Source organism: Tyto alba, unplaced genomic scaffold, assembly GCF_018691265.1.
Source record: "Tyto alba isolate M040663 unplaced genomic scaffold, T.alba_DEE_v4.0 Super-Scaffold_6, whole genome shotgun sequence".
Taxonomy (NCBI): domain Eukaryota; kingdom Metazoa; phylum Chordata; class Aves; order Strigiformes; family Tytonidae; genus Tyto; species Tyto alba.
Window position 1 is genome coordinate 48,444,698 of NW_024881327.1, and position 16,408 is coordinate 48,461,105.

The 16,408-nt window shown below is 36.8% G+C and overlaps 1 protein-coding gene across 8 annotated transcripts in view; it reads left to right on the plus strand.

Moving 5' to 3' along the window:
* The window catches only part of CTBP1 (C-terminal binding protein 1), a 247,526-nt gene that overhangs the window by 216,688 nt on the left and 14,430 nt on the right, over positions 1-16,408 (plus strand). For all 8 annotated transcript variants that reach the window (XM_032987369.2, XM_032987370.2, XM_042808077.1 and 5 more), the window contains 3 exons: positions 3,621-3,765; positions 7,728-7,934; positions 13,802-14,016. In XM_032987369.2, coding sequence (XP_032843260.1) covers positions 3,621-3,765; positions 7,728-7,934; positions 13,802-14,016 — 567 coding nt within the window. The remainder of the gene's footprint in view (positions 1-3,620; positions 3,766-7,727; positions 7,935-13,801; positions 14,017-16,408) is intronic.

Below are 16,408 nucleotides of genomic sequence, written 5' to 3' on the forward strand. Positions count from 1 at the left end.
TTTCATGTGCTATACTCTGATTTAGTTCAAGTTTTGATTTTACCCATTGACAAGCTTTTCTGACTTTGTTTGTGCATTTAGTATATGAAATGACTGAGAATATAATTTATACAAACCATTCCAAAATGCAGAAACTTTCACAATTACTTTTTTTTTCATCTGTAAATGGCTTTATTAACGTTCATCTACTCTGAATGTTTCTAACTTCAGATTTTCTGCTTTTATTTTCTGCCTTTTTGGCATACTTCAATCACATGGCCAGTTGCAAAAAAGTGTAACATAATTTAATTATTAAATGAATGTGAAATAATAAACAGTTGAAGAATATTACATTTTTGGCAGTGGATTTTCTTGCTAACTGGTCCATAATTGTAGGAGCAGCTCAAACCCTGAAAAGAAATTCTAAAAGATTTGTTGTTTGCATCTGTTTGTTCCATATCCCATATGATGGGGTAAATGCATGCCTGTGGAAATGGCTAGTGTCTGCATTAAGCAATCTCTGAGAAATATTTTTCTTTCTGTTGAACACATTCTCAAGCTTTCCAATACTTTTTTGTCTCTTCCTAGTGCCAAGCCATAACCTAGATGGGCCCAAAAATGTAGTATAATGGGTCCAGACTGGTGCTCTTAAGAGTCCAAATTACAGTCTTGACTGGTTGATTTAATAAAATATGCATGAATATGAAGTGAAAAGCTTCTTGCCAAATGAAATGGTGTAATTTTAAAACACAGATGTCTGAACCAATTCAGCTGTCTTTTAGCCCCTGTTTAATGCAGTCCTTAAAGTAGTGGCATCTCTCTCTGCATGCACAAAACCACACACACGATCTTGGCCTTGTCCAGTCTGGGAGGGGAGGGTCTGGCTGTCCTACGAGCCTTAAGAAGCTCTAAACTACTTAAATTTCCTGTCTTATGACAACTACATGGAGGATGTTTTCTTCTGTGTCACAGCCATCTAGAGCAACGTTGGAGGGGCAGGAGGAAATGTATGGGATAAAGCACAGAATGGAGGACATAGCTAATTGGAGAGTACCAGGATATCATAAAGAACTTCAGGACCTTGACGCTTGAAGTAACAAGTGCTGTGACGCAGAGAAAGAAGTCTTACTGTGAACTCAGGAGTGTGACAGAAACGCATGTTTCAGGGAGAAGGATGCAGATTTATGCGTTAATCAGAGGATCAGCTGGCAGTGTGACGGTGGCCATGCAGAAACGTCACATGTCGCGTGAGACCTCATTGAGAGAGATTTCCAGCACACGTGCTCTTGCTGACAGCAGTAGTCTTGGTGTAACACAGTGGGGAGGGAGACCTCCAGTAGCACTCTGGGTGCAATTGTGATTACCCACAGAAGAATTGAGCTTGGACTTTCATAAGCGCAGTGGAAGAGCGTTAGACTGATCAGGGGGGTAGAAGGGCATCATCCTAGACGAGACTAGAAGGACAAGGCTTGTGAAGTGTAGCCAAACAAATGCTGAGAGTGGATATGATTGTTGTCTATAAATACATTTGAATTGTAAACACCAAGGAGAGAAAGTACAGTTTAAGCAAATGGCCAACACTGGCACCAGAACAAACAGATACAAGCTGGGCTGTGAATAAATTGAGGCTGGAAATTAGAAGAAATTTCCATGCCGTTGGAGCTGTGAGATTTTTGAACATTTTCTTCTGGGAATTAATGGGACAAAAAAATGCTAAGGGCATTTTAGGTGGGCACTCAGGTTGTAAGAGAGACTGTTTCTTATGTAGACTGCCCCAGGCATGGGCTTTGACTTGGTCTGTGCCAACTGTAATGTCGCTGTAGGAGCAAAAACCAATAAACGCTATCGTTTTTTTTAACCCTTTGTAACAGCTCAAGGAAGCATGTTCTGATGAATGCAGTCTTTTTGATTGGTGACTTCTAGATGTAATCTCCAAAGGACTTGTTTGTATCCTTAAAATCAAGGAGTTTTTTGTGTGTATAATCATTTATAAGATCAGAGCCTACAGTTGTTCTTTGATTTATGTTGTAGCCGCATTTTAAAGGATATGTAATTTCTCATTTTTTTGCAGTTCTTACTCTTACAAGTAAATACAAATTTTCCTCAAAGAATTCTGATCTTTATCTGATTTAGAAATGGGATTACCAATCCAGAAACACCTGTTGAAAAAGCATAAATAATTTCATGAAATATTCAGTGAGAATATGTTTAATTTTTATGGAGTTTGATTTTATTTTCTTTTAAAGTTTTGCTTTGTGTATTTTAATTTTATAAATTGCTGCTGCAGATCCTGGGTTTCAACAGTTGTAATCCTGTGTGCGAGACTTTTGCTGCAGTAGGTTTTTTTAAACGATTTATGTTGATTGTTCTTACTGATCTTGCAGTACCCTAGAAAATGCTTGTATGAGCAGAAATAACACAGGTGATGGAATTTGTACATGTACCAGATCCAAAAATCTATAGAATAAGAAATTTAGAGGCTCTGCATAATTCTTATGTGAAGTGCATCATAGGAACCTCCTGAAGTCACTACATCTAGTTTAGAAGTTGAAATGATTTGTACGTGTTTTGTATCTTGTGGAACGATAGGATATTAGGTAATGCATTGAAGGCAGAAAAACAGAGTAGTGTTTTGAAGAAGTGAAATCATCCAGTTTCATATAAAGAGGAAAGTATTTTCTACTTTCTGAACAATAAACTTGTATCAGCTCTGTGGTGTGCAGTGTCACTGTTCGGTAATAGAACTTGAAACTGCTGGGCATGGTGTGCTAGGCTCTTCCCCGTCTCAACATCCCTTCCTCTTAACCTTTCTTGAGTAGGTTGGATGCATTCTGACATAATTTGAAGGATATTCAAAGCTTTCAGATCCTGTCAAAATTATTTTCACTTTTTGGCTCATGCTTTTATGAGGTTTTTTTCTTTTGCAACATTTTGGCTTTGGTACAATTTCTTAGAGGTGCTGTTTTTTTCTGGATAATGTCTAGTTTGGCATCTTAGTCATACCAGTTTACACGACATCCAGTTTTCCATCAGTGAGAGCTTAGTTGCGGTATTAGTAAACTAAGGGACAAACACTTTGTTCTTATGTATGAATTGACAGATTTCAGTCTCTGTTATCTTAGGGTTTTGTAATGGTTACTGAATGTTTTCTATTCAGGTATCAAGTGGTTTAACAGCGCAGTGAATGCCTGTACCACTGTGTGTATGGTGAAGAGATATTGCTCTGTGACTCCATTCAAAACAGAATGTCAGCTGCCTAAGCATAAAAATACTGTTTAAAGTGAGTGCTTGCTCCCATGTTGTATTTCATCTGCATGTGCACATACAGTCCACTGATGCTTGTACTTAGGGTTTGGTACTGCAGAGAGTCTTCTGAAATGAGAGGAGTTTTGCCTTTTAATAAGAAAATAAATACAGGTCACTTAGTTCTTCTAAAGCTAATCTCAACCATGCTAAAACGGATACATCAGATGAAAAAGACTGACTAGAGGCTGGAAGACGTTTGAAGAAGTAACCTTTAAAACAAAAGACCTGGATTTAATGCTTTTGTAGACTTTATACCTGAAAATATGTATACGTGATTAATCTGAGATCCTGTGAAAGAAAAAAAACAAGTATTTTTTCTTCCATTTTATTTATAGGTACTAAATGAAGCAGTGGGTGCACTGATGTATCACACTATCACTTTAACACGAGAAGACCTGGAGAAATTTAAAGCACTTCGAATAATTGTCCGAATTGGCAGTGGTTTTGATAATATTGACATCAAATCTGCTGGAGATTTAGGTATGACTATTAAAGACATTATTTTACATCTTATATTTGCCTCCAGAAATCTGATAGCATCTAAGTCTTTGCATTAATGTTTTCTGTATAATTTATACTAATATAGTATGTAAGCTGTATAATTTTCTCATCAAAGTGTTTAAAATCATTATTGAGATACTAGCATTAGTTAATTAAGTGATAACATTAACAGCTTTGTGACAGGATGACAATCCGCCTGTTCAATATAAACCCAAGGAGTAGGGCCATAATTTTTCATCTCTTTCTTTTTTACCCCAATTGTATATTTTAACTACTACTGCTGTAATCCAATCACAAAATATAATTCCATCAGCATGGAATATTACTTCTGTTTGAATAAAAAATGAGATCATTATCAACTGTCTGAGACTTATTTATGATGCATGAGATTTAGTACTAAACCACTCCGTAAAATAGAAATAGGAGAATCGGTTGTTGCTGCTTCAGAATAAATTCAGATACTAGAACTACAAAGAGATGGTGCTTAGTGTTTAACCGTAAAAAAGCAACAGTCTGATTTGTACTTTTCTTACTTTAGGATAAACTATCTCTTACCTATAATCTGCAGGTCAAACTACCACTTGGAATAAATGTCTTCGTTTTCTTTGTTTCTTTCCTAAGATTCAAGTGATCAAATATGTTTCCCATTATGCTCTTGGAGGATTTTGGAAACATTTATTTCAATGTGACAATGCTTAGTTCTAGTAATAACCCCACTGATGTAGTGAGGAGCTGTAATATAGTCTGTTTATCAGTAAATGATAGTAAAATAATCACCTGTTTCTAATGGCAGTGTAGTTTGCATAGCAGGCAGAGGCTAACAACTTCTTTTTGAGTTACTATAAAGAAAAATTAGGTCTGAAAGCATACAAGGCTGTGTTCCTGCATCCTGTAGTTAGTTCCACAGTTAGGCGCATGTGTTGTGAACCCCAGAAAACACATATATACGTAGAGATTGGCCTGGGGTGAAATCCTAGATCAAAAGCCAAAACCTGGGTACAAATCAAAGGCCCCAACCAGTCAGGAGCCTGATGAGTGCAGAGAATCCCTGATAAGAGGAAAATTTTTACAGGTTTGTTGACTGTTTCTGCAAGTCTCCATGCTGGATTGTTACCCAAGCTTATAATTTAAATATATCTACATAATTCTTCAAACCAGAGTATGGCAGATTTGGGAAATTTTCATTTGTATGAAATGCTAAATGGCCACATTCCTAATCATTCAGTCCCTGTCTTGTGGTTAGGCTGAATTATACAGTTAGGATCCATCCTGATTGTTCATTCCAGTGTTTATGAAGTACAATTGTCCACTCTGTCAAAAGTGAATAAATGCCGGAAGGCTTAAATTTCTGATTTTAATAGTTAGGGTGGAATGGTTGGAATTAAATACTAACTCACAAATACTGACACTAATCACTTTCCATTGGTTAAACTAGTACAAATAATATGCATCTCAAGGTACTGTGAGAGTTAATTGCTCTTTATAAAAAATTTTTATTTACTCTTGAAATACATTGTAGAGTTAGACTGTGAAGTCTGACATATTCCTGAACTTCCAGAACTCTTAGTTATTTTTCATAGATCTGGCTTGTGAGGTTGTTACCAGGTTTTCCTGTTAGGTATTATTTTCATGTTAGCACTTTTACTCTTCTTAAAATGCATGAAAACATAGGTCTCTTGGATAACATCTTTAAGATCTGGTCTGCTTTTTTTCTGCTTCTTTAATAGCTGACTAGAAAATCTGTACAAGTTTTGAGTGTAGCTCGATGCAAGTGAAATGGGAGTCAAGGTGATGCCCATTGACTCTTGCATTTTTCAGCACTGAACCTATGCACAAGATCACTGAAAGTGGTGGGAAGAGGGGGAAGGGGAGCACAGAAGCGATGGATATGAGATCAGAGTGTGCTATCTTTTCCTATGTGAAATGTCCTTTTTCTTCATATCCTTACCTTTCTCTTGCTGCTTTTTGTGGTTCACCGTGTCTGCCATTCAGAAATTAGCTCTTTTTAAAGTTGGGGGGAAATAGGAAAAAAGAAATTCCTACAGTTTAGGAGAGAAAATATCAGACTTTCGTTCCCCAAGTTTTCTAAGAAAACCTATTAGGGAGGAACATACAAGGTAAGTTTAATTCCTTATTTCTCTTGCCAAATATATAACATAACTCTTTAAGCTCCTTTTAAAGAATTGTTTTGTTGATGCCAGCTATCAGGATACATGCTTGTTAAATTTGTTTTGCAATATAAAACTTGCAGTTTTGCTCCATGAAAAAGACTTTATATAAACAAATGCGGTTGTTTAATATGATGCACTTAAAGGGATATTTTTTTTCAGTCTCCTACTTTTCTCTCTGCACGTACTTTTTTCCCCAATTTTAAAAAAATAGTTTCATACAACCATTGATGTTAGCAGGATGCCAAGATTAATATTCCAGAAAATTCCGCTGTTTTATCTTTTTGTAAGTCATAAGAGCAGTGACTCAGCAGACGCTATCTCCACAGCATAGGAAAAAAAAATAGTTCTGCAGGTTCCATATGTTGGTTTTTACTGAACTAAAGAAAGCTGTAAAAAAGTACTGGGCAGCAGAAAGAAGGCATTTGAATGTAAAACTTAGGTAAATATGATATGAGCTTCTTATTTGTCAGATTATTGTTATTACGGTTATTGATGAGAATGTTTTTACTTCCTTGCTTTGTCAGATATACTGGTGTTAACTGAGTACTCATTGAATATTTATATATGTGAAAATACAAACAACTAGACAGTGAAAACAATATTAGGGTGTTTTTCAGGATACAAACCACTTTTTTTTTCTCCACTGTGAAATTGTACTGTGTACTGTTTGTGATTTCAGTCAGCAGAACTGAGACACAAACATTTGTGGGAGTTGATGATTAGAGAGAGAACATGTAGTAAATAGAATGAAAAGACATCAAAAAGAACACAAACTTTTTCAAGTAAGCATTTTGCTTTACTGCTGTATATTGAGTACTGGAAGGTAAAAAGCAGAATGGTATAGCTTGTATGCCATTACAGTCACTTGTTGCCTTACCTGTTTTTTGAAGTAAAAAAGGAATATTGTGAGTCTTGAATCAATCCACCTTCCACAATTTTCTGTGGAAATCTCTAATGGTCTTTTAGGTGCTTGATGTTATGCTCTTTTCAATTAGTAACTTTTAAGCTATTAGGAACATGCACTTCATTTTGCATTATCTTTACATGCCATGTGAAAGCAGATTTTTTTATTTCCCTGTTGATAGTTAGATGGGTTATCTCTTTAATTCTAGGGACCAGAAGAGGACTTAGATTCTGTTTGTTGTAATTCTACAAACCTGTATACAAGAAATAAATTTTCCCTGCCTGTGTCATGATTACCTATGCATTAATTGGAAATACTAATGGTCCTTCTGTGAGGGCTTTGTAAGAGTTGCTGTCATAAATTATTTTATCTTCTCTATAACTTGTGTAGATAGCTTTTGGGAGGGTATCTGCTTGGTGGTAGAAAGCTAACTCACACAATTAAATCTAAACAGTGATCATTAATGAAATGTTGAGAGCAAGACAGATTTCTCTTTGCAATTCAAAACACCTAGCTCAGTGTGCATGTAAAACACTAAGACTTGTGTTCTGAACTATCTGACATCTTCAGTACTTGCCTTTTGTAGTTTTACTGGTCCATTTACTGTTTGCCTTCATTTGCAAACGCAATAAATATAATAAATAAACAGAAGAATATGTTTGCACATCTTTATCAACTGTTATGTGAAGTATTCCATCTGTTGTTATGTGAAGTATTCCATCTTCCATTACAGTCAGAAACAGTATTTGTGTAAAACAGGTGTTGAAATACCTGTAAATTTAAACATCATACTCCTGAATTGCTATTAAATGGGGAAAAGTAAGAAATGTTTGGCAACTGGTATCCTTTTCCCCCATTCTTTGCAGGGATTGCCGTGTGTAATGTGCCAGCTGCCTCGGTAGAAGAAACAGCAGATTCTACCATGTGCCACATTCTGAACCTGTACAGGCGAACCACCTGGCTTCACCAGGCTTTGCGAGAAGGCACGAGAGTACAAAGCGTTGAACAAATTCGGGAAGTGGCTTCTGGAGCTGCCAGGATCAGAGGGGAGACCTTGGGCATTATTGGATTAGGTACGTTGTCTTGGAGAGGTGATTTAATGCACCTCACCTTCTGTTCCTTTAAAAAGCTATGAAGATTTGAGCTATAAAACCAGAACACTTAGCTCACTCCTTTCTATGTCAAACATTCTATATAATACTACTTTGTTCCTGGTGTTTATATGTCTCAAATGTCTTCCCCTTAGATACCATCATTTCCCTCAGAAAACTTATTTTGTTACTGATATTATCTCAATTCTTTGAATTTCTGTACATCTTTCTGTTGCCATATTGCCTGGTATCAGACACACTGGTTGTAAGAGGAGACACCATCGCTTCCCTTTTCCAGGAGAAGAATCCTGCTACTTCAAACCCAGTGTCATGTGTATATGTAGTATTTCTCAGCTGTGGTCCTATCAGATTCTGTTTGTGCTTTCTTCCTTTTACTGTTTTCAGCATATCTGAAAAGTCTTTGCTGCAGTAACAGCCTGCAGAGGAGTTATTTCATGCATTTGAGTGAACTGCATCTGAAATTGTATTTCAGCTCAAACGAGAGGAAAAATATGTGCAAGAAAGTTTGAAATGTTTCCAGACCTAATAAAATCACCTACTTACCTCTCTGAATGGCCCTAAATGTGTTTCAGCATCTAACAGATGGACAGGCTTGCTTGAGATGAATTAATTACTGTCTGTTCAGAAGTAGAGAAGAAAAACAAGCAAGTCAGTTTCTATATAAAAATTATTCAGTCGTGCTTGTCTTATCAAAGATCTGATAGATTGTGGATATAATTGCTGTGGTATTCATCCACAGGAATTAATAATATGATTTTGACAACAAGGCATCATACTTAAGTGACTGTTCCAGTTACACATTGCTGTCAAATAACTCAAGCCATGAACTCTTACTTTTGGAAGCTGAAAATAGCCTGCATTACACAGTACTCATTTAAATGAACACACAAGACACCATAAACGTCTTCTCAAAGAATTGCCTTTAAAATACGACTTTCAAGAAGTTAGTCATGAAGTTACTTTCTCAAATCTATACCCGTGTAATTATGCACCTCATTTAAGCACACTATGATTATTGCACTCACAGTCACAGCATCTATACATAAATAATAGACAATCATCTGCAGTGTTTTAAATGTGGAAATGCATACCTAGGTTTTGAAACTTAAGCCTTGGCTCACATCCTATGTGCCTGTTTGCTGGAGATATCTGTCTGCTGGCATTGCATTTTCTGTATTGCACAAATTCCAAACCGAGATTAGAAAAAAATGTCATTCATTATTGACTTCCTTAAGTGAATTTTGTGTGTTGTTTTTGTTGTGAATGACTGAAAAGTACAGAGAAACAAATGGATAATCAGATTGCAAATGTATGTAAAGCTATATAAAATGCTAGGGTTTGGGTTTAGTTTTTAAAAGCAAGCATTTTACGTGTATGGTATATTAAAAGGCTATTAAAATCTGATTTTAAAGGTACACATTTGTTACTGTTATTAACCAATCACTTTCTCTAGCCTTTTACTGTTCCTATTTCTTTTCATACAATAGAATATTCACAATTTCAGGAAAATTTAAATTTTAAAGTCAGTTTTGAAAACTTCAACTTTTTTTATTGTGCATGTATGTGAATAAGCACAACATTTTGATTCTGACATCTTTTAACAAACTTCTACGTACCTATGTATTAATGAAGAATGAAAATGTAGTCTGAGAATATATAGAAAGAGGACTGTACTAGACTTTACATTTGAGAACTTCAGGCACTTAGGCTGTGACATATGCGCTATTCTATTACAGCTCGCTGCAAGAGGTTACTTGTCTCTAGTTTTAGACTAAAATGTGTATCTACAACCTCCTTCAACAGGCTGGTGCCCTTAGGTTATGTTTTTCTACTAGTGGCCTCTTCCCACGTCTGTAGTTTTCCCTCAGTTTATTATTTCATTATTTAGACATGTCAACGTCAGAAGTGATAAACCACTAACAGGCTATGAAGTGAAGGTATTGCACACAAAACAAACAATTCTCATCATCTGTTACTAAGTCCTTCATTTCTGTAGTTTCATATGGTACTTCTGTTTCTGCCCTTTCTCGTTAATGTGCTTCTGAAATCATATCTTAACCACAGCTGTGTTTCTCTATTCTTGTCTTCAAATTGTGGTCTCTTCAGTAGTGAGTTGCTTAAATTTATCACTTTGCTGCTGCAACAGCTAAGTCCAGACCTCCTTCACATCTGTTCCTGGGCTTTTCTCTTGTTTTGCAAAAGAGAAACACCCTAGCTCTTGCGTATCTCTGTGCTAGAATGACTACGTCATTCCCTCCAAAGCTTCAACTACTCACTTCCTTATCCACTGGTCTAGCCAAGTTTCATGACTCACTTGCCTTTTTCTTTCCATCACCCACTCTCTTTGCCTCCTTTCATGCATATTCCTGCTTTGACGCTTGGTCTGTCCTGCTTAATCCTATTACTCTGTGCTCCTCCTTTAAAGTTATCCCCATCTCTCATCCTCTGCTTGTATTGAGCTTGAAGATAAGCAGAGACTCAACAGCATAATGCTGCCTTCATGTGCTTGTTGGATACCATCCGTCACTGTTTTGTTGTTTGGTTAGCCTCTGAGCTCCTTAGGGCAGAGCCCATGTTTCTTTCTGTCTTTATGAAGTGTGTGATTCTTTGAGCCTTACATAAATAATAATATCACATCATTAAACAGCTGTCTTTGTAGTTTTTAATGTTTATTACTATCCAGTGTCCTATATTTCAAGTGATGCATCACAAGTGTAGATAGTAAGCCCTGCATTTAAAAAACAAAAGCTACCTTTTTACCTTAAATCTAGACATTTAGGGTGTTGGGTTTTTTTTTAAAGGAGAATTTTTATGAGCAGCAACATATCAGTACTTGGATGAATAGATGGCTGGACCTGGTTCTGCTGTAATGATAATTTTACAGCAATGAAGTCACACTCCCTTCCCCTTCCTTCCCAGTTATGAATGCTGATGACTAATAGCTAATGCATTTCCTCACTCAAGAGATGTGAAATTCCTCCAAATACATTTGTCTTTGCATCGTAATGAATTTCATCATTCAGTTTTTCTTTCCTCACCTGCTGTATGCTATCAACAGTCCCACGGTCCTGACTAGATGTTGGCCAAAGTACTGATCTGCATTATCAGACAGTATTAAGGCTTAAGAGTTGGGTGGTATTACCATGCAATAAATGATACACTCTTAGCAGTCCTACTAGCTCTTTTAATGTGCTCAGCAGGAAATGTAACAAAATGGCACTCTCCCCATGTCAGAGTTCTCCAAGAGGCAGGAAAAATTACCCAGCTTCTCCATTACTGTTACATAGACAGGAAAGAGCTGCTAAGTGAAAGCACTTTTTCTTTCCATGGAATTCTGCAGGCAGGTCATCAACATTTCCACAGTATCAAGGGCATTTTATAAAACTTTGTATTACCAGCATAGGATGCACATTCTTTGCCCAAGGGCTGAGGGGAGGGGTCATTGACAACTGCAGATACTGTACTGTCACATTCAAATCAGGTCATTGGCAATGCCAAGGTCAGTCAGAGACACCTACAGACTAGGAGATCTGGGAAGAGTTGGGAGACTTGCAGGAAGTGGATGGGTCAGACTAACAGGAGACCCACATGTTTTTGATGAGTCCATGCTTCTGGTGTCACTGAAATGATACATGGACTTTGCTAGAGCTATGTATAAATCTCTGTTTTCTAAAATAGGCTTTTGTTGCTTTCTGCTTCTTTTTTGCAATTGCATGCAACATGCATTTTCTGCATTCTTTCCACACTACAGACCAAGAAGTTCATTTAATATTTTGAGCTTCAGAATTTGCCTTCCCTGGAAACAGCCCTGAATATTCACTGCAATTGTATATGCTTTTAAGATAGAATTGTCCCGAAGGTGGGATGGTTTGTGTGCTGTTCTGTTGTTCTTGACGTGCTGAGGTAGGTTTTGAGCCACCCCTCATGCCCAGAAGTCTTACATAATAGAAGTTTTTCAGGAAAGTAAAAAGCTGCTGCACGTTTGTGGTTGTGAATGTAGTTTAAAAAGGAATTGACAAATTAAGTGTGTCCACCGATGTATTTGTCTAAGAACTAAGACTAAATATGAATTGTCAATTGCGGAGGAGTTTTATCCCATAAAATAATTGTAATAGGACAGTTCTGGCTAAAAGTACACACGTGTGATTCCCAAGTGTTTTAGAAGGAAACTTTGCACACAATGTAGAAGGCTTTGGTTTATTAGCTTGGTTGAAATGAATGTAAAGTGTAGCTTTAACTGGAAAGTCTGTTGTAAGAGATTTCACTGTCATGAATCCCCTCAGGTATTAGTGTTGTAAAGAGTGTAGAAAAAGAACAGATGACAGGATGTTGCATGTGAAAATGAATGGAGGTGGAATAAAAGTGATACGCTTCCTTTAAAAAGAAAAAAATATTGTTTACAACTGTGTGACTGATTCCTTGAGCTGTGAACATGCCAAAATTTGAAAATAATACACTGTTTGTGCTGAAAATGGTCTAATTCAAGTTTATAAAAACAGCTTGGAAGGCAAACAAATAGCATGTATGCAAGTATTGAAATAAAAGATTTTGAAGAGTATTTTGACTTGGTCTTGGTGTCCCCAGAGAAAAGCAGACAGCCCCTGTCAGGTTGACTTACTGTTTAATATTCCAAGCACATCTGTCACTAAGCACTGCAGAATTGCTGTGTTCAGGTTAAATGATCAACAAAAAACCTTTCTTCCTGTGGCTTCTGAAGTTTGTTCAAAGAGGAACTGAAAAGCAGAGGGAAATCCCTTCAAGCACAATTGGAAAGAGATGGGATTTCCCTGTGTTAATTTGATGCTTTTTTGAACAAACTCAGATGTTACAAAAGAAAACTTGACTTTTTTTTTTTTTTTTGAGACATGATTATTATGGTGTGTCTAGGGATGCTTTTGAAATGTCTTTATCTAACATTTGTAGTATTCTGACGTATCTACTGTGTAGTCTTTTAACCTGAAAAGTGTATTAGTTCTCATTCTTCAAAATACCCTTACTCACCAGATGTATTCACTTTTTTTCACTGTTTTACTGGTAGCGTGTCAAAGGGAAGTACACACCTGATATATGTGGCATGGAATCATGCCCAAACAGCAATTTCAGGCACAACTCTGAAATATGACCGTAAGGAAAGTGGAACAGAGAAAAGCTAAGGTCAACGTGAATGCCAAATGGTACTCCACTCTTCTTAACTAGACACCGTATGATGGACTGCATTTATTCATCATTTAGGTAGATGGTTACAAAATTTTTTAAAGCTTTAGATGACAGAATTCTTGTGGGCATTTTAATGCTCAAAGGATGTTACTCAAAATGAAAGAAAATACTAGTTTAGAAAGGAGGTTCCGTGCATTGAGAGTGATTGAGCTTCAGATTAAACAAATTATCTTTTATTGCATCCATTTTTGAGGATTAATTTTATAGCTTTTTATTAAAGCCAGCTGGTCCGACATGGATAAGAATAAGTCCTTGGCAGGATGTGTTCACAAGCAGTAGTGTTTTATCATAAACAGGCCCAGCAGGCAAGCCCCTGTATTACAAAGATTATTGCAGATTATGTGACATCTTTTGGCATTTTGGGTCTCTGGTTGCAAAAGGTGCAAACCTCCTGCTTTGTTTTGAACAAAGCAGTGTGAAGCAGCCCAGATGTAACATTTCTGATCTTAGTGATGATTTCAAGTGGGATGGGAGCCACCTCTTTTTTATCCTCTTCCAGTTTGCTGTACAGAGCCGTATGGTTTGATACAAGCGTTTGCAATAGGAAGGTGGAGGCTACCTTACACCACCTGATTCACATCTGTTCTCATCGCATGTCTATCTTGTTCTAGGGCGTGTTGGGCAAGCAGTAGCACTACGTGCCAAAGCCTTTGGCTTCAGTGTGATTTTCTATGACCCATACCTCTCAGATGGCATGGAGCGTGCTCTGGGACTGCAGCGGGTGAGCACTTTGCAGGACCTGCTGTTCCACAGTGACTGTGTTACCCTGCACTGCAACTTGAATGAACACAATCATCATCTTATTAATGACTTCACCATAAAGCAGGTAATAATCTCTGTGGGCACCCTTCACACCAGTGCTGGTGGCTGACACTGTATACTGGTTATTTATGTAAACAGGTAGATTCTCATTTGCAAGAAATTCCTTTTGCTTTTGCTGCTTTGAGATCATGCGGGTTTATAACTGATTAGGGAATAGCTGGTGGCTTGTGTATTGTTGCTTTTACTGTCTTTTTTGCTCAGTAACATTGCATTTGTGGAAATAATTTACTCTTCTTAATGTTGATCAGATTAATAAAGATGCATTTATGTAAAAGCACTTTTTTTATATCTTCTAGTAGCTACTTCGTTTACCTGTGTATTTTCAGGTATCTATTCTGCCTTTCACTCTTGTTTCTCAGTTTGAGTTCTTTAGATGCAATTTGAGGATTATGACTAAATGGCTCCCCCCTGTGCTCAGTCCTGATGCTTGCAGAGCGCTTCATGGATGGATCGATCACTTTTACAGCATTGTATTATTTGGAAAAATAATGTTTCTCAGAATTAGTACTAAACTCTCCCTAAAGTTTTGGGTAATACTAAAATAATTTCAAAATCTAGGTGTAGTAACTGCCCTGCTATTGACTAATTTGATAGTAGGCTTTTTCATTAAATGTCTAGCTTTTGACTCCAACCTCAGTGTAGTTAACAGCCAGAAATAAGATGTTGAGATGTGAGAATTTAGATAGTGTACAGGAAAGAAACTCTTGAGATATAATAGTTGAATTTGCTGTTTTTCTGTATGTGTTGGTAACAATGACAGTAGCACTCTTGCAGTAAAATCATTGCTTGGCTTCTGAGAGATAGTTTGCACCTACTACTCTCGAACTTTAGGATAACTGATGTAATTATTGAACGTGTTCCAGAGTCATGTAGGAGCATGGCATAAAACTGATAATATAACACACTTCTTGATTTGAGAGTTTAGGGATTTTGCAAATCCATCCCAACATAAAGTCAGGGCTTGGGATTTAAAACTAAAAAAATTAAGTTTAAAATGGAAATTTCTTAAGAAAACAGGGTTATGTCACCCTGTCCTGAATGTTCTCTTCTGTTGTGTGCTCAGGTACATTTAATGGTTATTACATGGTTAGATGTCTTTGCAAGCAGACATCTAGACCCAAACAGCATCACTGTAAATTCAGTGCGACTGTCCAGAGACTTAGCAGTGACCTCTCATTATACAGTGGATTGTGAAACTTGGACTAGTGTATCATAGGAAGTTTTTGGGTAGAGGTGGATAAATGCAATGAGTTTTGGAGAGGGCTTAGTGCATTAATTGGAGAATCAAACAAAACATGTTAAAACTGAGTGATACCATCTGAAATTAAATGCATATAATAATGTCTGTGCTGGAAATGATATTGTAAGAATTTATGTTGCTATTTGTTATCCTTCATGATTAAAGCAATAATTAAAATGTTAGAAAATCTTGCTTTGGATAGAAGTTTGGATAAAGTAGTCTGTATTGTAACAGCTGATGTGAAAACCATAAAATTGTAACACCTCTGACTGCTTAGTTTGCGTAGAGCAGATCTTCTGAATATGTATCCAAAAGAGCAGAATAGCTTTTCTTAGGCTGTCAGATGTTAGACTTGGCCTAAAATTTTAAGAGAGCGTTACATGCCACTTCTGCCTAATATTGCATGCTCATGTAATAACCGGTTTTTAAATAAAGTACAGAGAAATATGGTGCATCTCATTTCACTAAAGTCTCACCCTGAATTTTGTTTAGAATCTGAAATTATATAACCTTAAAATGTCTTTGAAAATTTGGTGTCAGTCTTCTCTTTCAGTAGTTTTTCCCTTTAATTAGTCAGCATTCTGTCTAGCCACTGTGCTTGGCCTTGTAGTCCCATAGTAGCTCAGAGAAGTGTTTCAAGCTTGTGTTTATTGAACCCATGGTAATCAAGTCCTCTTAAGAGAAGCTGAGGTCATCTTTAGTTTTACAGATTTGAGAAAGAGACGCTGCAATTTAAATGCAATACACTTTTAAAGCAGCTATGCAGGTTTAGTGTAGGTGAATCTAACAGCTGTCAGCAGTTCTAGCTGTGGAGCTCTTTCAAGTTTCCACCCATTGTTAAGGGTCATCTCCAGCTGCCATCCACCCTTATAGTTTATCATGAGTCACGTAATTCATTTCCACTAGAATACATTTATGCAGCCATGTTCTGTTTGAGTTGGACTTGTTTTAGTACTAGCTTTAGAGTTTTGTAAATTGTCATAAAAAGAAAACTCGAGCAAGGTTATTAAGGTTGGACCTTAGTATTTTAGCAGTGTTTACTCTGATTAAAATTTTCAAGTCCTTCAAAGGGCATATAAATACACTAGGCTATACTTAAAACTCAAATTACCTGTTTGCAAGAGCACAAAAATAGGAAGGGTATATAAGCCCCCAT